This window comes from Falco rusticolus, chromosome 1, assembly GCF_015220075.1.
Source record: "Falco rusticolus isolate bFalRus1 chromosome 1, bFalRus1.pri, whole genome shotgun sequence".
In the NCBI taxonomy this organism is placed as follows: Eukaryota; Metazoa; Chordata; class Aves; order Falconiformes; family Falconidae; genus Falco; species Falco rusticolus.
This window is the reverse complement of record NC_051187.1, coordinates 94045550-94070493: the sequence shown is the minus strand read 5'-3', so window position 1 is coordinate 94070493 and position 24944 is coordinate 94045550. Positions and strand designations below refer to the sequence as shown.

The 24944-nt window shown below is 35.6% G+C and overlaps 1 protein-coding gene across 1 annotated transcript in view; it reads left to right on the top strand.

Annotated features, from left to right (window-relative positions):
* ADGRA3 (adhesion G protein-coupled receptor A3) overlaps window positions 1-24944 on the top strand; it is a 56645-nt gene that overhangs the window by 9419 nt on the left and 22282 nt on the right. The window contains 7 exon segments of the mRNA XM_037390454.1: window positions 5342-5413; window positions 13337-13408; window positions 14793-14864; window positions 15765-15836; window positions 17427-17587; window positions 18450-18663; window positions 19621-19785. Of these exon segments, the coding sequence (XP_037246351.1) occupies window positions 5342-5413; window positions 13337-13408; window positions 14793-14864; window positions 15765-15836; window positions 17427-17587; window positions 18450-18663; window positions 19621-19785 (828 nt within the window).

Sequence of the window (24944 nt, the reverse complement as noted above, 5' to 3'; positions counted from 1 at the left end):
AAGGATCATGTTGGAGATCACTTAAGCAAACGTGACACCCACAAATCCATGGGCCCTGATGGGATGTGCCCCTGAGTGCCGAGGGAGCTGGCAGAAGTTATTGCTAAGCCATTCTCCATCACCACTGAAAGGTCATGGAGAAGAGGAGAGGTGCCTGAAGACTGGAGGAAAGCCAGTGCCACTTTGCAGTACGAAGAACAGACTTTGGGTTTGACTGCATAGTTGTGTTGTGCATGCTAGCAACTGGGCATCTATTAGTAAAGGTCTTGCCAGTAAGTTAAAGCCAGAATTTGGTTTCTTTGCAGTGTGTTGCCAGATTTTGCCACTTTATGGAGTAAAATGGAAACAGGGCTTTCAGATCCAAGCAGTATTCAACAAAGGAACATTTTAACAATGTTCTTGTAATGAATGAAAAGCTGGGATATGGATTTATTTTTTTTTGGGGGGGGGGAGGGAGGGTGTGGGCCGTAGTGGTGTGTTTTGTTGTTTTTTTTTTTCTTAAGGTGCATTGTTTCAGATCACCTCCTTGTCTCTACAGCCCTTCTGCTCAGTCAAAGGAGAGGGAAATGTGTTGCCTAATTGTTTGACTTCAGACATTGTCCATGATGCTTTCTAAACCTACTCATCAGCTGCCTTTTCTTCCAAGCTTTTTGTGTTAATTCACATGCAAACACACTCACAGCAATGGGGTAGTGCCACATTTTATCTTCTGTCATGTAAGGGTTGGACAAGGAAAATGCATTTGTTCCAAGCAGGTATTGTTGATCATTTAAAAGAAGGGAAAAGAAAAATAAACCTCATCTGGAGCTTTTAAGAGGCATGGAGCAACAATGATACTGGGCTATGGAAACTCCTTCATAAAATCAAAAATCATTTATGTTGTAAAGTCACTTGTTAAAGAAGAGCTGAAAAAGATGAGGATGAGTGGGGCTCTGTAGCTTTCTACTATTTTTCCTGTAAACTTCTTAATGATGGAAAAGTTTGCGTATTTTCAGAATTACTTCCCTCTTAAGAAAAATTATGGTCTTAAACTAGTAACTTAGAATTATTGATCACAAATAATTTTCTGTGGCTAAGTGGTACATAATAGTCCATCATTTCACTGTACATTAATGCACAGAACTTGTGAGAGTGACTATAAAATGTCTGCTTTGAAGTGAATGCTTTATCATGTTTTGTCGTCTTATGCTGCATCCCTTAACACTTCCAATAATTTATAGAGTAAATATATTAATAGCAAGTTTTAAACTGCATTTTTTAAAAGATTACACTTACAACATTTTTAAGTGTGATGAAATGTCATAGGTTATATGGAGTGTTGTAAAATCTAACATTTATTCTACTAAAGCTTTATGGTTGAGCAACTAACAGCCTCTGCAGAGAAAATACTAGATCAGGCTGACTATAATTTGTATATCACACTCCAGAGAGAAATTTACCTGGTGCACAGATATTCAAAGACTTCTACTTTAGGCCTATCATTTTATAGGCAATGTCAGAAGACTTACTTTTTTTTTTTTTGTACAGAACTATAGTTTTTATTTAGTTTAAATTTAGTTCAGTCAGTTATAGCTACTTTTGAAGTGGTTTCTGTTCCATTTTGAATAGCTACATTTCCTGGAAAAAGTACACGTAAAAATCAATAAATCTTAAGATCAAGTCAGTTATAACTAAAATACAAATTATTTCTGTGCTACCAAAGATTGTAGTTTGCTTGCTTGCTTGTGTTGACCTGGATGTTATCTGAACCTAATATTTTTTTTCTTCCTATTTAAGTCTGAAATTGGTCTGTTTTTTCTTGCTGCTGCTGTTATGCCTTATGTTCAGTTTGCATTAACTATTTGAGGTTTTTTTTATAAGCGCCTTCATTAATTTCTTTGTGTATTATTATTTTCCTTCCTGTGTACATATCTGAAACCAGGAAGCATTCTGAAATAAAGGGGTGCTTTGCTCTGAACAGATTTGGTTTGCAAAATGAGTCTCTACAAATAATACTATTTAGGTTGAAACCTTTTTGAGTAGATCTGAAAACAGTTTCAAAGACTTCAGGATGTGTGATTTTAATGCTTCAAGTTAAATTTTACTAGTTTTGCAGGCATTCCAACTTGTAGATGATGATGATTATTTTTCTTCACTAAACTTGCAGTCTTGCAAATGCGTATTCTGTTTTTCTGTTACATGTTGGGCCTTCCTTAATGCAAAGATTCCTTTAAATGCATGTAGATTTCTGAACTGTACTTGGGCTTCCCTGATTTGTACATGTTTTTTTTAAAATACTGTTTAATTTGTTTGGTCATCTAGTTATTACAGCTGCAGCCAAGGGGCAGTTTTCCTTCTTTCCTTCCTGTAAAGCAGCTTAATGTATTTGATTCTAGAGCTCTTTTCACAAGAGCAAATTTTCTTAGCTGACACTCTAGTAGATGTTACAGGCATTATAGGCACATGCAACAGCAAATTGTCACTATACTTTTAAGTATTCTTATCCTTTCCACCGTTGCTGTGATCAGCCTTCATCTGGGATTAGCTGACTGTGTAGCACACTATGTTGATCAAACTTTTGCAGTTGACATTTAATCTTTTGGAAAATGTCTTGGGTAAATGTGTAGGTTAATGTTTGTTGCACGTGGAGCAGTGGGGACCAGGGATGACATGAGATAAGCTGCAGAAATACATGGTATGACTGTAAGGAGAGGGGAAGGAATAGGATCTCCTTCTTTTAGCATCACAACTCCTATCTTGGGTGAATGATTTAATCTTAACTTCAAGAATTTTCAGACCTTCTGTCTGTCAAATTGGAAGTGGAAAGAGTTTCAAATAACTTTTTCAGCTGTCTTGATTCTGTGTATGTGAGAGTGAGAGAGAGACTGACTCTCAAACCCAAAGCTTCAAGACAAAAAGTTGCCTGCCTGGTGTTTGTCTAAACCACAGAGGCTTGAGGCAGTCTTTGAGAAACCTGAAGAAGAAAACTGCTTAGCATAATATGGTTGTGTCAAAATGATGCTGTTTTCATAGATAGATATTCCTGTATTTTAGTTTTATCTTACTCATGATGTGTTTTGAAGTAATAATCCTTGTTATTAGATAATAAACTTTAAGCATTGGAGGAAAGAGGAGGGTGCGCGTGTTTGTGTTTGGTTTATGGCTATTGTAAAGAATATCTGGAAGATGTAGTAGACTGGAAAGAAATCTAGTGGCAGTTATAAGTGCAGAAGTTGTTATCCAGCCTGAAGATGTAATTGGTGTAAGTGAAGAAGTGCATGGACTTGTTGGATCTGCAGGATGCATTTGATAAAGAACCTGTCTGAAATTGAACTGAGTGCAGCAGAAATTGCGGAGCAATCTGGCAGTGGATAAATTTCCAGGACAAGATTATGTGCACGTGAGAGCTTTTTGAAGAACTCCGGAATGAAAAAGTCAAATTATGAGTGTCTGAAGTTTTGCTTAGAGTGAACTGTTTTTTTAAGGACTGGAGGGATAGCAAATGCTGATTGTTATAACTATATCAGGAGTTTAGGGAAGTGGCATGGTTCCAGGTCTGATGCTTGTGTTGAACAGCTCAATAGAATTGGTAATAAATATATTGGATACCTGGAGAGAGAGAGATCGATATGTACTCTGGAAAATTTAATTCCTCTGTAATGGGAAGCTCTTCCTGACAAACTTCTGGAATTCTTCAGTATCAGCAAAATATTTACAAGGATGATCCAGTTGATATAATGAGACATAGGTGTTTTTTCTAAAAGGCATCCCTCAGTCCCTTCCCAAAGGCACTTGTTGAAAATAGTATGTCAGCCTAAAATGGAAGACTGTTGTATCAACAGCTAACTTGCTGGAGGATGTGGAAGTAAGTGGTTAGCCTTTTCAGTGGAGTGGAGTGTTAGAGAGCTGAAATGTACAATATATTTTTTAGTGACGTGTAAAACAGTGTAAGTAGGGGGTTGACAGTTTGGTGAGTTGCTTAGTGTAATAAGGGTGACGGTAAGTTCCAGAATTTTGGAAGAAGTTTATGAATCTAATAATTGGGCAGTAAACTACCAGAGGCAGCACACTGTTGGAAAATGAAAGTTGTACTGGGGATGATGACTATTCCGTCTTCGTTCATAAGATGATGGGAACTGAGCTGACCAGAAATCTTCTCAATTCTTAGTACAGGTGGTAAAGGCAGATCAGATGCTAGTAATTGCTAGGAAAGCAGTAGGAAACAAAACAGAATGTCATTATCCCACTAACTTGTCTGTGTGTTGAATACTGCTTCAGTTCCGGTGGTCTTATCTCAGAATTTTTTGAGTGTAATGAAGCTGAAAAGAGCTCAGAAGTGGTTCAGGTGGCACAAAATGACTTTGGTATGAAGAGTAATTAAGTAAAATATGAATCTTCCATCTGGCAAGAGACCATCTAGGTTTCTACATAATTACGTGCGGTAAAGAGAGGGTAGGTGGGGACTGATCACTGCTTGTTCCCATGTAAGAAGTGGGGAGCATCAAATGAAACTAGCAGGAGCTGTGTTCAGAACAAATGAGATGAGGTGTTCTTTATGGAACAGAAGTTTGTGCTGCGAAACCCTTTGTAAGAAGCGTTGTGGATGCCAAAATTTTACATGATTCAAAAGGAAAAGAGGCTTTTTTTTTGTGACAGAAATATGTAGCTGTGTAGAAAGCAGGTTCTTCTCAGTAAGGATTTGAGAATAATTTGCATCTGCAGACAGCTGTGATTGAAGAATAGGGTGCTTGGCTAGATGGGCCTGATCCAGTTATTCATGTGGAAGAGGGGATTTGTGTATGTGTAGTCCTTTAAGAGAAGAAGGGAGAGACAGAAGTAAAGGAGTGCTTGCTGAGCTTATTTGCAGATGTTTTAAAAAGACTGTATTGAGGAGAAGGTGTGTGAAGGGTGGCTGGGAAAGGCAGCAGTACATGGGAGAAACGAGTATGTGTGGGTGGCTGCGGGTGGCAGCAGAGGGAATGGGAAGCGGTGATATGCTCTGTGGTTTTGAAAACCAAAGTGGGTATGGAAGAACAGAATGTTGAATGTGTAGATTGGTGGTTTAATACTTTATTTTCTATTATGCCGGTTCTGGTGTTTTATTATGGTAATCCTGTATGCATGTGCTTTCTTTCATATGTTAATTATGTAAGCTTGCATGATAGGTAGGGCACATACCATAGAAAATAGTCTTTCTCCTTCATAATATTAAGTAGTGCTGTTATGTACACCTCACTCAGAGTTAGGGATTGTAGTTTGATATAAAGGCTATTAAAGAGAAGATTTACATCACGAGTACAAGCTACAGCAAATTTTGTTACCAAACTTATAATACATTGTTCTTGTCTCTTTTTATTTACAGGATTCTGAGTAACAATAAAATAACAGAGTTGAAGAATGGTTCCTTCTCTGGATTACACCTTCTTGAAAGATTGTAAGTGCTTGGTAAAAAAGGTATTTTCACTTTAAAAGTTGATATACTGTTTGCATTTGAATAATAATTCTGAAAAAAAGTCTTAAGAGATGTGGCTTTTAACATATCTTTTGCGATTGAAGAGTTAACATAGTTAAGTGTTCTCTTGATGAATATGAATGTCATGTAAGAGCATAAAGGCAGTTTCAGTGGCATGCCAGATTCAGTTGATTGCTGTGTTGATTTGCTTTGTTGTTGGTCTCATGTATACTTACGTTTTAAAGAATTCTTTCATTTGTTATGAAGTGTCAAACCCTTTGTCTCAAACAATTGCGAAGTATATTTGTAGGGGAAGCAGATGTATTAGAGCTTCTAAAAGAGGCAACATTAATTGTAAGTTTGTTATTGATACGTATTTTAACAGTCTTGCTGCTTAGTTCGCAACTGTGGCTTGTACCGAATGGGGTTGGGGGTGGGGGGTGGGGTGGGAAATGGGAGTGAGTCTGGGCGTAACTACTTGGACATCTTTGGCTTCCTGTTTTTGCTTTCCCTTTCAGATGATATATCATGTATGGATAAGAAGCAACATTGTAGCTTCTGTTAGTCAGCTTTTTCCCAGCTGGTAGAAGGTCAGGATTGGCAGGTTGATCTACCTTGGGAGCAAGCAGAAACTCTAGAGATAAGACTTTTTTAGGCCATTTGACTGGGAAAGTAGCCAGTTTCATAATCATCTCACAACATCTAGGAAGAGTTCTAAACGACTTACAGCTTCAGGGGGTTAAGAATATGTCATTCTTCTAAAACTTTAGTCCTGGTCACCTGGCCTAAAACAATTCAAACACTTTGACCATTCTGTCCCCTACATGCCAGAAGAAAGATTAGTCTTCTGCATTGGCAGATGAGCCTTATTGTAGAAATAAGTGATTGTGCCAAAGAAGCAAGGTTATCATCAGTGATGGCATTCTAGATCATTACACATTATTTTGGCATCCTTGTTTAGGTAATAAAGGCATTTACTGACAGTTATTTGTTGTAACTGATTACAATTTTCAGGCAGGAAATACTTGAAACTGTTTAGTTTGAGATGATAATTTACATTTGCTCTATGAATCCAAATCTTAATTTTCTTTAAAATCACAAGAACCCAACTTCTTCCGTTTAACTCCTGTCATTTGTAAGGATTTTTTTAGGTTATTTTAATGTCTCCTTTCATGAAAAGGGAAAAGAAAGTAAGGCAGGCATCATGTTTTCAGCATTTAAAGTGATCTGGGATAGCAGTATTTTATATGGTATGGTGGTCTCTTCTGAATGAGATAACATCCTTTATGTCTGCTGGTGTAGAATTTAATACGTCGGCAAATGATTATTAATGGCCAGGTGTTTTCATCATAAAGGAAGGGTTAACTAGCATGATATACTAGTCATTAATGGCCATCTTTTGTGTGTGTGTGTGTGCAAGATTTATTTAAAGACATCTATTTAACCACAGCAAAAGGAAACTTTTCTGCTTCAGATGCTCTTGTGACCCTGGACAGAAGCTGCTCTTATAATTAATTTTTCAAACTGAAACGAATAGTCGATAGTAAAAGGAAAAAAAATTGAAATCCATGGTAACTGTTTTGAATGCCTAACATTATGTTCAATAGTTTCAAATTATATTCCTTAATGTTGACTGTGGTAACTTACATGCCTTTAAAACTGCAATTTTTTGACAGTTCTTTATTTTTATTTTGTTGTACTACTCATGCTTCCCCTTGTTTACTTATGTTTTCTTTGTAGATAGGCTCTTTTCCCCACTTCTAATTTAAGAGATTAAATGGAGATAAAAGAAATAAATTCAATCAGCATTTAAATAGTTAATTTGGACAGTAGCCTCACAATGTTACTGCTTGCAGTAATAGGGGAGAGATTCTGTATGTGTTTAATGCTTGTTTGTTCATTTCTTGTAATGTTATACTTCATAGCGAATACTTTTGCTGTTTCTCCTTAATCATTTTCAGATAGAGTTTAGATATATAGATATATTTAACCAAAGCCTTGAAAAAGAATAATTCAAGTAATATGTAAGGAACAGGTACCTCAGTAATAATTGGTTTTAATTGCATTTCAATTCATATTTTGAATTCACAATTTCATAATTCATCTGTTAACACACTAAACTTGTTTTCTTCTGTTTAGTTCTTGGACAACTTAGTGAAAATTTACACAGTTTTAAATGGTTTCTGTTATTTTATTAGTTCTTCAGATAAACTTGGGTATATGGTATCTGCAGCTGCAAATTGTTGCCCTTAAGGTTATTGGTTTGCTCAAATTTGTTATCTCTTGACCTCATCCCCACCTGACAGTTCTTCATGGTTACTATTGAAAGGGAGAGATTGTTTTATTTATTGCTTGTGTCCCCCAAAACTGTGGGGAAGTACATTAAAAATGCTGGCCCCAAGTGGGAATTTCAAATCTATTCGTTAATAATTTTGTGCATGTATGTTAATTTATGAAAATGTAGAATTTGGTGATGTGTTATTTTGTAAACAGCGTGATAAGATTACTAAAAGAAGGGTTTTGTTTTACTGGTGGGTGAAACTTTGTTAATTACAGTAGAAAATGACTATGCTATGTCTACACCTACTCTTACAGGAAAAAAATCATGCAAATAACAGCTGAGTAACAGTAAGCAGGTCAAAGATTTTAACTGCTGTAAGTGGTAATTAAAGTGTGTGCACAAAAAGATGTTAAATATTTAATCTCCACTGACTTCGTTAATGCTATGTTTTGTTGAGTGTTTCATTGCAGTTTAAATGTTGAAGTAACTTGCACAACTGATTTGTGACAGAGAATTTCATCTAGTAGATGCTTGACTTTATATATCATTAGTCAAAGTCCACCAACTTAGAAGCAAACTGCTGTCTTCCATCTGGAAGCCAGCTAATTCTGCCTGTTGTTTTTGGCAAGTATAAGGAAGTTTATGTATTTGTTAAGTAATAGTTTTCGTTGTACATGAGGGAGAAAGGAGGAAGAGACAGACGTGGAATTCAGTAACATATTTAGATAGCAAACCAAGGATTTTATATTAATTGAGCAGTAAATAATGGCAAGGGTTTATCAATGTGTTTTTAGGATATACTAATATACCTTTTAAAAGGGGAAATGTGCAGTGTGAAGTGAGTGTTATTTGTAGTCATTTTCTTTTTTTTTTCCTCCTGTTTTTATAGCACCAATCTACAGATATATGGATGCCTTAAAAATAGGAGCATTTAATACTTTTTAGGACAATAAAAATTTCTCATTTTAATTCTTGTTGTGATAGTGCAGCAGAGCATGTGATAAGATAGGCCTGAGTTCTCCTAGTGATGCACCTGAACTTTTATGAAAGTCTTTAAAAGTGATTGGAAAGTATCAGGATTTTTTGTGGGAATATTACTGAGCAGCGAAACAGTATTATGAATATTCAGGAACTTGTTTTCTGCTCTAACTTTAATTCTGGTTTTGGTTCTGGAACCTCTATCTCTTCGTTAGCTGTGGCTCTTTCAGGAGAAGACAGTGTGTTAGGCTAACAAAATACTTTCTCCATCCTCACGTGCTTCTCAGGTAATTTCTGAAAGATGAGTGATGAGGGGAAGGAAATGTGCTTCTAGTCTGCTGAAAAATCTGTGCTGTGAAATTGAATGCTCTGGAGTATTCTGAACTGTTTGAATTATAGAAATTATTTTAAGGAAACAGGTTTTCTGGTATAGGTTCTAGCTTTTGTTTACTTTGCAGAAATGTCTCAAGCATTTATTTTTTTTTTTCATTACATCTTCAAGAAATTTTGAATTGTTCATCAGTGCATGTCACAGATGATGTTACGGGGTAAGCAAAACAGCAAAGTGATCCAAGTTACTGTTGATTTTTTTTAGATACAAGGGGAAGTCAAAAGTGTATGTAAGAAAAAAAAATCATCTCTTTTTGCAGTGACTTTTTAATTTACATTTGAAAAACGTCCAACCCGCAGAACTATCTATTGTCTCCTCTTTTGTGGTTCCTTATGAACCTGGACACTCCAGTTGCTTTCTATTCTTCTGTTACTCTAATATCAAAATCAGTGGTAGACTTGAGTCAGTTTTTCTTTTCTAGAGAGAGTTACTTGAACCTGGTGAAACAGCTCCAGCAGCACTTTATCCTCAATGCAATTTGAATATGGTGACCTGAAAGCATAATTCTACATCTGAGACCCACATGCAATAAAGTGTTGGGCTATCAGTTATCAACGGTTTTGGTGGTACCCTAAATATTTGGTACATTGATGGTGAAAATTCCAAATAAATACAGCCTGCTGTGTTTTAGGGAGAAAGCCTATGTACGTATGGGGTAGAATTTAAATCATACACAATGGATGATGAGGAAACACAAAAGTTGTTTAATCAGTCATAAGTATTTGTTGGATCTACCTGCATAAAATCTACAGCCCATAGAACTGTGGGAGGGATCAGCTGACTTTGTGATGTTTTTTCTAATTTCTTACTTTGTCTTCTTCCTGTATTTCCTTTTTGAAAAGGCATTTCATATAGTAAGAGTCCATGGTGTTTAATCTGTTTGTTTTCTGACCTTCATTTTCAAGTTCTGTACAGGAAGAAAGTAAGTTTATCCAATGTTCATTGAGAGAGCTAAATAATGTATACATGTCAGTGTATTTATATGCATTGTTTGTGCCAGCAGGATGCTTTAGTAATATTTAAGACTATCTTCACCGTGCTGAGACAGAAAGCGTTAAATTACAAGTAATATGTATTCATATAAGTAATTTTTAAGTATGTATATGTGCACTTTTAAGTCGTAGACAACTGGCCACTGAAACATTCCATTATAAACTCTAATGAAATGAAACGATTTCATTTTTTACATGGCAAACTATAATTACATTTGAGTATTCTTTCATTAAGATATTTTTCTTTAACAAGATAACATTAGATGTGGTTGTCAGGCTCTTAAAAATACTTTTGCTTGTTCTAAGTTGCTATTTGCTCACTTAATAATGGATTTGAAAAAGCGCTGTTCCAATTGAATGTAAGATTTCCTCATAATGAGAGTGGTTAAATACTTCAAGAGTTGGGTGATGATATGGTGAAACCTGCATCCTTTGAGGTTTTTAGAACTGGACATAACAGCAGGGCAGTTAATGTGATTCAGTTGTGCTTTGAGCGAGAAGTTGCATGTGACCTCAACAGATGTTTTAAAACCTGCTACCCAAATCTCAAGTTAGTTACCTTACCTGATAAATCAGAGGCATTCTCATCTGCAGTGTTACTTAACATTTAAGAGAAAATTGATGTATTTTTTTTTAATAGGTTCTCAGTCTAAGATTGCTCTACTGTCTGGCTTGTGTTTTGGTTTTTGTGGAGGTTTTTAGTTTTTTGTTGTTCTGGGGGTTTTTTGGTAGCAGTATTTTTACTTGCTAGATGAAAGATATAGTTAGTGTAAGATGTACTAATGAGCTAGAGCTTGGGGAAGTTGTAATATTACCCTAACTGAAACCATCTTCTAATGGATGTTTTGGACAGATTTTCTTTGATTTGGACAAATAAATATGTATAACTATATCCTGTTGGTTGAGCTTTGCCAAAGAAAATTTATTAAAATCAGTGGCTGGGATAATTAATTTCCTGTTTCTAAAACTCAATAGTTGGTATAAATATATTTGTAAGTGTTAAAAACAACAAAAACCTTAAAGCCAAACACAACTTTCTAATGAGATTGTCTCTCCCACCTCCCTTATATGTGAGAATCCTACCAGTCCGTTGGTTTAACCAAGTGTAATTTCTTCTTCGAGAAACTGTCTTAGATCCTGGAGTCCTGGCAGTTGCACCAGCCTGTATATCAACATCTTTTACTGTTTCTGAAGAGCTGCCAGACATGTCAGCGCTGTGTTAATTTTGAGATCTTTAAATATCTCTCAGTTTTCATCTGCTCATACTTTTTGGTAGATGAATTCATAGCTACTGCTTACTAATGACTGCTACTGGGAGGGGGGGAAACCCTAAGTAGAGACACCCCAACTGTTGTAGTTGCAGGTTGAGCAAATGCTAATACTTCGGGCATTCAGGGTGGTTTTTTAGAATTATTTTAGTATGGCGGTTCATTAATGCTTTGCTGTCTTATCTACAAAATACAGAATATACATTGAATGAGTTTTAGGAAAACATGAAAACTGTTGGCATTTCTTTTTAAAAATTTATTAATTCTAGTGTAATTATCCTTCTGGAACCAGCATTAAGACCTACTAAGGGGAGGGAAAAGAACAAAAAATTACAGGAAGAATAGACTAGTCAGTTTTTATCAACTAATCTGACAATGTATAAACAGGTTGTGGAAGTAATGAACTGCTTGCTTTTAATTTTAAAACTTTTTTTTTTCTTTCTACTGAAGCAGTGGATATAAGAAAGAGCTGTATCAGGGAGTATGCTTTTAATTTAAGTAATGAAATTAAAAATCACTGATAATCTAGACTAGTGGATTTCCAAGGCATGTTGTCAAGGTTGATCTCCCCGAGTGTTTTCCGTAGGGAGATTCTCAGTGGGAGTTATATGATTTTAAACTGAAATTTAAAATACGAACAGTAAATATCATTTTTCTTCCCTGTTCCAAAGACTGATGGTAAATAAGTGATGAATAACATTTAGTATTCTCTAGTTTGTCACGGTCTTGGTACTGTGTTTATAGCCTGCTGAAAGAGGCTTACAAACTTTGCAGTTCTTCAGGCTTCTGAATACTGCTTTGGAAGTAGTTGGCAGTCCCTGCCATGCCACCATACAGGGCAAGAAAATGAAACTGATAAGAGAATTGTGTATGTGTCACAGTTCTACTTTAAATTTACCTTTCAGTACAGTAAATTAATTTTCAATATTTCAAGTATTTAAATTGAAGCATGATCCATGTGCCATGACACTATTGCAGCAATACTAGTTCATCTGGCTGTAGGAAATGCTATTGTAAAATCTCAGGATGAATTCATATTTTTGATCATGTATATCTGTGTGATGGTAGGTGTACTGTTCTTTCAGGCAGTATTATTAAAGTTGTGGTAGACTTAGGGATGTTTTTTCTACTCTTGCTTACTAAAACATTGCTTTTAATTGAAATTACTGAATTTCCTCTCAAATGCAGTATTTTCAGATATTGCCAAGGAGTGAGAAAATTTTTATTGTAGTAGTAAGTGCCTGCCTATGAAGTTTCGGATAGTAGTGTAGTAAAGATTTGGGATGAATAAGGAGGTAGAAATAATTTTAGCATTCATGCAGTCATAAAGTTTGTTCAGAAGTGTGTAGATGCTGCCAGATGCTTTCTGTGGCCTTTCAAATTAAGATATATCTGCAAAACATCTCATGTTAGGAGTTAAGACTTCTTTATCACTTGTACAATTAATAAAGCAGTTTAATGCCATAGTTACTTTACATTTCTCCTTACAATCTCCTGTTCTGGAAACTTAAGATTTCAAAACCTGTGCTCTGAATTTTTTCACCAGCATTATTTGGGATTCTGGCTTTGCTTCTGTACTAATGTTGGTGGAGACTTTCAGTGTTGAGTCTTTGTTGTATTTTTAGAGTCTTGTTTTGTTGCTTTTGGTAGGACAGGAAAACACTGTGCCTAAATAGTATTGTACTGTGTAATGAGCAAATACTACACCTTGAGCAGCTGTAATCTATTTGGATAATGTGGCAAAGTGTCTTTGACTATACCCTTTCATGTGATAGGAACTGATAGAATATTTAAAGGAATACACATGCTGTTTCTATTCTTTCTAGTTAAAATAAGATTTTTCAAATTTTTAAAGATGCTATTTCTACTTTCTCTAACATATGTGGTACAGGGCTTTTGGACAGTTTTCAAACAAGCTGAGGCAAGTCTATCTTCATGCATGTATATCTGTTTTAAAGGGTAGTTCGTGCTAAATGTCTTAATTTTTCTCCACAGGGACCTTAAGAACAACCTTATTAGTACTATAGATCCAGGAGCTTTTCTGGGACTTTCATCTCTGAAAAGACTGTAAGTAGTATATCTAGCTAGTCATTTTAAATAAACAAAAAAAACCCTGAGAGTAGACTTAGTCTTAGCTTCTGGAAATTTAGACAGCAAGGCTATTATATTATTAAAAGTTGAATACTTGTTGTCTAAATTTATACACACACACACACATGTATTTATGTATGACACAAAGTCTGCTTTTAGTCTTATGACTGAAGAACATCCACTGCCTGTGGCTTGGCAGTCTCCCTTGTTCTTACTGACAGTCTGTTGTATTATTCCTCCCTCTTTGTATTGCAGTGGCTTGAAACATCACTGGATGAATGTTCATTCAGGGCTTTGATGCCATGAAGTCATGTTTTGTTAAATGTTAAACTCCTCACAATTTTTTTTTTTTTTCCCCCAAAGGTCTTACTGGAACAGAGAGTCCCTTGCTATTAATACTACACTGAAGTTACAGCACTGCTAATGCTGCTTTATTTATTGGAGGTTGTGCCAACATTCCCATTAACATGTTTTTTTGGCATTTATACCTTGGGTGTAAAAATTCTGTCCCAGATGAAATTTGACAAACAAGACCTCAGCATGATGGCCTCTCTTCAGAAAAATCTCTTCAGATTTTCAGAATATCTGGGGGAGCTTTTAGGTCTTAGTGATTTCAGTGCTACACACAGACAGGCAGACACACACCCAGCCTGCCCCCCCCCTCCCCCCGCCTTTAGTCAGCATACAGCTTTCTTTACATTTTTGTAGTATGTTCATTTGTCACAGGTCAGATAATCTGGCTCACTTAAAAGGAAATTTTGTTGGTAATTTTTGAATTTTTTTTCCCAAATTTTCAAAGAAAAGCAAAACTTTTGAAAACCTTAAAAATAAAGCTGAAGGACCAAGTCTGGACCTTTACTACTTGCAAGCTTAATTTTTATTCCTTTAAGATTTTTGGCAATTCAATTTAATACCTATATTGTATAATATTTAAATCTTTATGTAAGTATAAATATAGAAGTGGTCCTACTTATGTACAATAAACACACTAGTATAGGGGTGTCTGGCACATCAAAAAATTGAGCGATGTAATGAATATGATGAATATACTGTACAAATGCGAAATAATGTACTTTGTAGTGATGTAAGCTAATCCTTTTCTAAGGGGATTTAGTGGTAAGGCTGGGTTCATTTAACAGTGTATGGGCAAACTATTATTGCTTTGGAAATGGAATGAGGGTGGTGTGTGTGTGTGTACGCCATTATAGCAGTACTTGTTGGGTTTCTTGAAAAAAACCTAAGCGTATATATGATGCAAACTGTTACTCATTAATTTTAGTTTAAATACTTCTGTTTGCAGGCTGTATATCATTTGGTAATAAACCAATTTACTCCAATTTTTGCTTTTTCCTATTTATAGAGACTTAACTAATAACAGAATAGGCTGCCTGAATGCAGATATATTTAGAGGACTTGTAAATCTTATTAGATTGTAAGTATAATTTGTTGTATATAATTTCACTTAAGTTTTAGTTTTATGTAAGCTACCATTCTTTGTTTCAACGGGAGTGCTTTAAGTATGCACTTGGAAAAACATGCAATGTGGCTGTGATTGTGGTTTGTTACTTGGTAGCAAGCTTAAAAATAAAGGACAGTGGGGGCAGCCAAACGCATGCTACTCAGTGCTCTGTCTGCTTAGTAGTGATTTTCCAGGTTCTTAAAGGTATAGTGAGGGGGATGATGACTAGCGGACTGTACAAATTATCTTTCCTAGAAAAATATTTTACAGTTATGGAATCTTAATATCTATGCCATCTACCGTAGTGTCAGTGTGGTTGTGTTTTGCTAGCTTTCTTGCATGTTTTGTAGTTTGTAATTTACTTTAAGAAAATAACATACAAGATTATGGAATGTTTCTTTGCCCTGGTCATTAGCTGCTTATGCAGTGCTTTCACTGATACAGGGAAAGTGGGATGTATAATATTTTAAAAAAACATTCTGCTAGATCTAACGTGCTTCTTTTTAGGATGTTAGTATCAACACATCAATTCACTGTGAACAGCAAAGTTAATGTTAAACTTAATGAAATTTATGCTCGGCGCGTGCTAGTTGTTGCTTTAAATACAAAAGAAAGTATTTACTTTCAATCCTTATTCCCAGTCTTAAAATCATTCAGAAGTATGGGGCATACTTTATTTTGGAATTCTTGATTCTTGTAAATAGGATCTATCAGACCTGATTATTATTCTTAGTCTGGTGAACTATGACACAGTGTCATAATAGTATCTTGGAGGTTTTAAAATAATGTTATCTTGAAAAGGGATCTTTTTTTTATAATGCAAATGTCAGTTGCTTGAGCATGAGTTCAAAACGTAATGCTTTTATTTCTTAGGAATCTTTCTGGAAATCTGTTTTCTACACTTACACGGGGAACATTTGATCATCTTGGTTCGCTGAAGTCTCTGTAAGTACTTATTGTATCTAATCTTAATTTGTGTAGTTATTTTTGTTCCTAAAAAACATTTTATGTATGCTTGCTTGTACTATGGTTTTGCATTTTTACTTTTAAACGTCATAAGAATGGTTTCTTTGTCTGAATAAGTACATGGGAAATGTATGTACAGAAATCTAGTGTTCATACAACTTCCTTCAAAAGATGCTTGGTATTTGTTACATAGTTCCGAGAGAACAAATCTATACTGGTATCTGGGCTTCAGAAAGTTCTATTCTGTATGCATAATTTATTACTTTTATTAAACGATTAGTGCTTTACACCTTTTTTAACAAAGGGAACAAAGACTTTTAAGGAAGATCTTAGTCCTTGAAGAGCAGTATTAGTTCTGTTACACACATCAGTGAGTACATCGCAACCTCATGGTATTTTTCTCTCCTTAAATTGCATAAGAGCTGTAATCCTGTGTAAAGAAGAAAGTAAATGAAAAAGAGTATCGGTGCTGATGAATAGCTTGCATTTTTCCCTGGTAGTCATGACAGTTGGCTTACTGTACTGGGACTTTCTGAAAAGGTCTGACTTCTGGCTTTGATGCTGAGTTAATTTCTTGTTTATAAAGTCAAACGTTTGTTTCCCTTCTGCAGCTTCTTTTAGTTGTTCACGTTATTCCTGATACTTTAATTGTGCACATGAAGTTTGCTATCCAAGAACATCACAGATCTGACAAAAGAACGTGGATATAACCATTGCTATTAAAAATGTGTGTCTGGAGGAATTCCTGTGAACAAAGACCAAATGGAGTTTCACAGGAGTGTTGATTTAGTGTTTGAAGTGTTCTGCCTGTGATGTTGTGTTACCCTCTAGATATTTGCAAAAAGAAAAAAAATAATGTTTTCACTAAAGGTAAAATACAGTGTAAACACAGCAATATGTTTTGATACATTTTTAACTGTTTCTAAACAGATAAAATATTTATGGTCTGTTTCAGTTTAGCTTACAACAGTCAGCTGTGGGGGGATTTGGTATGTCTTTTAGTAGAAAGTATTAAATTATACAGAGAAGACTTTATGAATCAATGAAAAGCCTTATATGATTTTCGTATAAAGTAGAATAAAAATATCATTTAATTTGTGTGAATAGTGGGTCTGAAAAGAGAAAGGGGTGGGAGTCTATTTTTATATTTCTATTGATTTTTCTGTTAAAGCATTTGATTGCTAAAATGAAGCAGTCAGGTGTGTTCTTAAGTTATGGTGATGCATATTCAAGTATTTCCTTGTTATTGCTGACTTAAATTATGCGAATTCCTTCTATGAAAGAAATTACTAGAAATTTTTTCATGCATGGGTATTAGATGTTCCGTGTGTTTATGGAGAGGATTCTTTTTCTTGGGGACCGTGTACTTTTGTTCTTAGAGCACAGTTTGCAGAGGATTAGATTATCTTCCAGTATGTAGGGGTAGGCAGCTCCACTGTATTTCAGGGTTTGACTGCTTGTTGTCTGTGTATCTGTGACAAAGAAGGGCACTGCGTAGCTGTTGATGTCAAGTTTTCATACCTTCAAGTGTTGCATTTTGTCACACTGCATACCTGGTTTGTGTTGCAGAGAATTTCAGACTGATTATCTTCTTTGCGATTGCAACATACTGTGGATGCATCAGTGGTTAAAAGAAAGAAATATAACTGTACGTGAAACTAAATGTGCCTATCCCAAGTCACTTCAGTCGCAGACAGTGACGGGTGTTAAGCAGGAGCTTCTAACCTGTGGTAAGCACTCTTCACAACTGACACTTGTTTTCTAATGCATTCCAGATTCTGTTAATATTAATGAACAGACTTTTTTGCTTTGTTTTGTTTCCCTGAAATTCAGCACTTGTATGATAGTGGTAATAGTGATTCTTTTTCAAAGGCTGATCTTTAGTTGCAATTCAATGGTGTTTGCTTTTGGAAAGAAATGATAAGTTGATGACTGTGGATGTCAGTCTGTAGAAACTAAGGATCAGTAGCATGCTGTGGACATAAACTCCTTTTTCCTGCTAATCCATGTTTTTCAGGGATTTTTACTTCAACTTCACAAGATGAATCAGAAACTGGTAATTGTTTCCAAAGTCTAGCTAGTCTTGCAAATGATTCCAAGCCCAAATTTCTGAAGTTAAAAGGTCTTCATTTTGTGACTGAACTCTCCTACATGGTGATACTGTTGCTGATTAGTCTTCTTGTGACGAAACCATGACCAACTTGCTTAACAACTTTGTTGTATTAGAGTTACTCTGTCAAAATAATAAAACATAATTAGTTGTGATTTTGAAATCTTAATAGTGAGAAATTGTGAAGTGAAATGCATAAATATATTTTTTATTCAAGTTCGTGTTTTTCACTCTTTTGGATGTGGGCTAGCAAAATATTTTTGAAATGTATTACATTAAAGGAATACACATCGTTACAAATTCTCTTTTTTTTTTTTTATTTTTCGATACCTGATGCATTAAATGTAGTTTTTGTATGAATCCTGCAATATGCAGCTTACAGGGATGTGATACCAGTAACTGATAGTATATTTTTGTACTCTTTTGAAAATCATGTATGTAACAGATCCTTGCTATTAATTGTGCTTTTGTTTGAATTCTAGAACCGCCGCTTGAATTACCATCTTTCTATATGACTCCATCTCAGCGTCAGGTTGTCTTTGAAGGAGATAGTCTACCCTTCCAATGTATGGCTTCATATATTGATCAAGACATGCAAGTCTTGTGGTATCAGGATGGAAAGATAGTGGAAACTGATGAGTCCCAGGGTATTTTTGTTGAAAAAAACATGATCCATAACTGCTCACTGATTGCAAGGTGAATCCATGAAGAGAAAATGTGTTTCCCACTCCTTATTTTCTTCCCTGATTTCACGACTATTTCCATAACCAGTAAGGCCCTCAGTGTCCTTGCTGAGTGGACATACATAGACAGAAACATCCTAAGCAGGGAAGTAATCTGTAACTTGACACATGTCTTAAATCACCTGTGTTTGGTCAGTGTCAGGTGTGAGAAGGGAGTTCTAGAGATTTGATTAATGAAACCTACCTGCTTAAAACAGGATTTGTTAGAGCAGGTTGCCCAAGACTGTTGCAGTTGGATTTTAATTATCTCCCAAAGATTACCCGATGCAGTTCATGTAAAATACGTTTGTGGTAGGATACATTTGTTTTCTTGAAACATTAAAATTATGAAAACAAGGCATTTAAGTGAACTACTCATAGATTCTTTCCTCTTCCTTTTGAGCATACCACAGATGGTAATATTGAAGTTCTGCAGCAGAGATCTATAAGTATAATCTGTACTGCCTGCAGCAGATTTTTGACTCATTCAACATCTACTGCTTAAATATCCTGTAATTGTATTAGTAAATTAGGCCTTCTAACTTCATCACAAATTAGCATTTGGGAAACTATTTTAGTTTAGCCTTTCTGGAACAACTATACAGATTTTGTGTTGAAGAGCAATGGTAACGCCTGGGGAGTTTGGACTTCTTGCCTCTGCTTTCTGAAGTCAAGGAACTTTTTTCCAATGGGTGTTCTTTTTCCTTCTTACCTTGTCAAAATCGAGAGCTAGAAGGCTAGTAAATTATTTCTCTCTTAATTACAGTAATTTGATTCATAGATAGTTCTAGTTTTGTAAGATCACTCACAGTTGAATGTAGTTGGCTGTTTCTTCCGTTGACTTTCTGTACTTCATTAATCTTTTGGTAAAAGTTAATCTAAATTTTATTGCAAGAAGGACTGTCAGGTTTTGTTTGTTTTATCTTCCCAGTGCACTGACAATCTCAAACATTCAGGCTGGCTCCACAGGAAACTGGGGCTGCCATGTACAAACCAGACGTGGGAATAACACAAGGACAGTAGACATTGTGGTGTTAGAAAGTTCTGCACAGTACTGCCCTCCAGAGAGGGTGGTGAACAATAAAGGTGATTTCAGGTTGGTAACCTCAGTTATTTTTCAGAGAAAAGCCCATTGAATTTTATTTTTAACTAAGGTATTATGCTTTAAAGGCCTTATGTGGATGTTTATTTGTAAATGATGTGTAATATATTTTTAACTGTTCTAAATTAGTATGTGTTGAAAGAAGGGAACACAGCTATACTATGAAATGTTAAACTTCGAGCCTGTTAACTCATGTCTTTGGAAGAGATGAAAGTTAAGCCATGATATTTGAAGTATATAAATGAAATTACTGGAATAGAGTAAAACTTCTAGATGATCTGTGAGTTAAGAGTTGGGATTTCCCCCCATTTTATCATTCTTTTTTTAGAACCCTCCTGCTTCTATACAACAAAATCACTATATAAGAAATAGTAATATGGGGGTTTTTTTCCCCTGTAACAGAGTAAATAATATGAATGGTGCTTCCTTTTAATGATTGTTGGGACTGTAGTGGCAGCTCTGATGTTCCAATGTGTTGAGTATTGCAGAGTATTTTATCTCTTGTTCTTAACTCTTCACCTGTTTTCCCTCTTCTGATCTTTCTGCTGCTGGTCACTGTAACAACACATTACTCCTGGAGGTGCCAGCTGTAACAGATAGCTTCTGTATAGATGTATGTAAGGTAATTCCCTTTATAACTACTCTGTGTTGTACCTCCCTGCAGTAGCTCCTACTGAGAATTAGTGTATGTCATAGTGTATGTTATCACTATGGTTTGTAGGGTTTCTTAATGTCGTAGTAACTGCTTTTCCCACTCATTTATTTTCACTTGTGCTGCTTGGCTATGTTGATCTGCTTGATCTTTTGCTGACATTTATAAACTTTTCTTCCTTTCCCTATGTACGTTAGAGTTCTTTAAAGTCATCTTTCTATATGGCTAATCTAAGACCATAAATCTTTTATTTTAAGAAATGAAAAGTAAGTTAAAGCATGTTGCTGAGACATAGTTTTTGGAGGGAGAGAAGACAAGCTTTCAAGTGCAGAAGGCCTTCTCCAGTTGTAGCAAAAAATTCAGGTAAAGTCCTGGCTGGGAGCATTTGTTCTGAGTTCATCTTCTTTATGTTCATCAGTTGGACAATTTGAGAGGAAAGGTAGCTGGGTATGAGGAACTATTAGTAAGGGAAATAGTGTTAAGATCACTTGCTGTACAGAGGCAATTTGGAACTACTGAAGAGCTTCGCTTTCACATTGTAAGGAATAATTTATGTAATAAACTTTGTACATACCCTCTTTTTAAACCATGGTGGTTTCAACTACAGGGATGAGCATTACATTAGAGAATGAGAACTTCCTGTTTAAGGTAAAAGGTGAAGAAAGTCAAACAGATGCATGCTATATTTGTCAAAGAACACACCTATTTAAATCACTTACGCATCTTTTTATGATACAAGTGTGAATCATTCTTTGATATGCCAATAGATGTGAAAACAGATGGTAAAGACTTATTTCTGAGTGTTTTCCATTAAATTAACCTGTGCTGTTCAGTGGCTGTTCAGTGTAATAGGATTTACCCCCTCTGGAATTCGGTAGAAAGAAACAAGATTTCAGGAAATGTTCAGCTTACCAGAAAGTTTACTGTCTGGAAGTTTACTATAACAGACTTCCATTTGTAGTTTAGGTAGAGTAATAATAAAGAGCAATTTTTCAACTTTGAGACCATATGGAAATAAGGCTTTCACTAGTGAGAAAATTGTTCTGAGCAGATGGCTGTAAATGATCATAGGTGAATTTAATTTTATAGTTGGTTTTTTTAGTTGGAACTGGTTAGTCATTTTAGCTTGGAAGCTGTTTCAAAACTGGCATCTAGATTTTTATCCCTTCAGAGATGGGATAGCAAAGTGTAGCGGAAGATGTTTATCTTCAGTGTCTTTGGCTCAGTAATAATAATTTAGCATGAGTTTATAAAGATTAGGCAAAAACTGTTTTCATCATGGAATCTTTTTTTTAAAATTTAGATATTTTAAGTCTTACTCGGACATATTCAGATGTCACTGAATATGTTACAATCCATGATTAAATTGAAAATAACAGTTTGCATGTTAAAATGTAACCTAATGCGTCTGCTGCAGTAAATCATTCAACTGTTATGTTTTGAATAATTTTTTGATGGTAGTTGATAAATTCTTTCTTAAATTAAGAATTATCCTTTTGAAAACTTACTGTCTGTGTGTAATTAATCTTAAAATTTTAATTGTCATGCTGAATTTAGAGAATTACTAAGATGTAATAAGAAAAAAATATTAGACTACCTGTAAGTTAATGAAATTATGATATAAAAACTCATTGAAACTGAAAGTTGTGGTTGGTTTAAAGAAATGAATGCTTTCAAAACAGAATTAATATGTATGAGGGAAAGGATTCTTTTATAATGTCATGGTCTGGCGTTTTTTTTTCCTGAAATGAAATTGCAGTACTTAAATGTAAATGAACCATCTTTTCCCCCACAGCTGTCTGCTCTCATGTATATGTGATAAATTTTGAGCACCTAATTATAAACGGTGATGAAATAGAGTGTTAATACAGTTCAAATTTGCACTTCTGCTAGCAGCTGGCTAAACTGTGAAAGATATTCAAGCTTAGGTTCACAAGAAATTAGAGTGCAGCCAAACTTATGTAGCTTTTGTTTGCATTATGAGAATTTCATGTCATTAGTCACCTTTTGAGCCCTGCTGAGGGCTTGTCCTCTCTGGCTTCATGGAAAGTGGAGAATGTCTCATCAGCTTACCTCATACAGGTATTGGGAGGAACAGTTCATGACTGAATATGGTCCAGGGCAACATCCACAAAAATGGGGAAGAAGGGAAGTGTAGTTCCAGCTGGAATCACTTCCCTTATCTCATCCACCACTGGGCTGCAAAGAAGCACGTACCTGCACAAGGAGAGGAAAGGAAAGAGGATAAGGCACACTGTTCCCCATGACGCACTGCTAAGTGACACTGCACATTTGTGGGTTTTTTGTGTATGTGCGATTATGGTAGAAATTTGGGAGTCTTGAACTGCCCACCTTCTGTATTCAGTTTAATGGAAAGCTTTCTAAAACATTAGACTAATAATTTATTTGTTTTATTAGTAAAATGGTTCTGTAGACATGTAAATTTGTTACAAAGATAGCACAGACTATACAACGGTCTGGCATTGCTAATGTTCTTTTGAGAGGATCGTGGTAAATTATGATAAAATGTTGTGTAGGGAGATGAATGAAAACTAAATGCAGTAGGAATAAAAGGACGATAACAAAAGGGAAAGAGATGGATAAAAAATAGGGGAAATAGGGAGAAGAACAGAGAGAGAAGGCAAACAATCTTGTGATAATCTAATAACCTTTGAATTCATATTAAACGCTGAATCTCACATTTTTCCATTTGATGGCTACAGAGGTCCCAGAAGATACATACAACTTAGAAATTATACTTGCTTGAAAGTATAGTAATGAAAGCCCTCCTGAAAAACTTGTTTTTCATTTGAGTCCTAGTGTTTCACTCTGGTTTCTCTTTTTCTAATTCTTTAGGTGTGAATAGTGAGGAAAGCACTATGCTATTTTTCAGTGAAAATATTTGTCTTGGAGGTTGTGTCATACAACATCTGTCAGGGCTGTAAGGTGAAACATTTGGTCAAAACGGAGCCAGCCACACTTTAACTTAAAATGCTATGGGAAAAATACAACTTTAAAGAAAACTGAAAGGGATATCGGTTTCTGTCTTAACAGACAAAGTGGCGTCTTCTATGGAAACAGATATCCCTTTCAAAGTGGCGTCTTCTATGTGGAAACTTAACACAACAATTTCGGTGTTGATGGAACTGTTTTGGAAATGATGTTTTGGCAGTCCAGTGTCAGCGTTTCTGGAAACCTGACTGCTTTCTGGAAGCTGAGGTTTGGGTGTGTTAAGCAAGGTATTTGTGCACCTGTGTGTCTTCTAACAGCTGTGCCAGATCAGTTGTCGTCCTCATCTGCCTGTTTTCTTTTCGGCTTTGTTCTCTGAAGAGAACGTTATGTATCCATAAGGAGTGGGAGCACAGAAGTAGCTCATCTTTGTACTTGTCTTTCCAGTCTGTGTTGATCAGACTTCATTTTAATTTGTCCATACAGAAATTTCAGAGACTTAGATAACTTTGTCCTGGTTTCAGCTGGGATGAAATTAACTTTCTTCTTAGTAGCTAGTACAGTGCTGTGTGTTGACTCTGATGTGAGAACATGTTACTGTATCCCCTTTCCCATCCTTTCTTCCCAGCGGATCTGTAACTTGCTCTGTCCATGATCAGAGTGGCCAGACATGACCCAAAGTGATGCTTTTGTTAGCTTGCTCAGGTGCAGGTGATGCTGCGCCAAGGTTGCAATTCACAAAGACTGTTAACGGTTTTTCTAAGCAAGATTTCCGTCCTTTCTGCTGGCTTTTCTTCTGTATGGGAAAAAAGATGGTAAATAACTTACCATTGCAGAACCTACACTTGTTGTTGTAATTAATTTACATTCTCTAAAATACCTATATATAATTCCTGGCATTTAAAAACTGCTGATCTTTTTTTTTTAATCTTTCTTTTAACCTCCATCATTGCCACCAATTCTGGTATAGTTTTCCTTTCTGATAAAGGTTGAATGGTGACACTTCTGTTAATTTCTTGAAGTGGCTGCTGAGGCTCTGATATTTGCTAGGCTGAGTGAAGCTCTGCTACAATACCCAAATAATCTTCTGTCTCTTCTAGTATTCAGATACTATGGTGATAGTCATAATAAGTCTCCTTTTCGTAACTAAGTGATGTCACTACAATATGGAGAACTGATTTGTAATGCCAAAGCTGTTACAAAAGGCAGTAAAACTTAAGCCTTTGTTTTCTTTTTTGGTTTGTTGTAATTATCGTTTAATCTTTTCTGTAAGATTCCTTAGTGACTTTGAATTCTTTTATGGTTGTTGCTATGACCTGTGCGTTTTAGGAGTGCTAGCAGCAGTTACCTTCAGGTTGCTTGTTGCCCAGATGGCCTGGAGTGAGAGTCTTTCTTAAACCATTACTGAACATGCAGAAATTGTTCTGCGGGAGCTGATTAGGAATAAATAGGAAATTGAGATAGAGAAGACTTACGGTATACCCCAAAAGATTAATCTCTTGCATTATTTAATATAATTGAGAAGTATAGCCTTTTGCCTTGGTGCATCCCT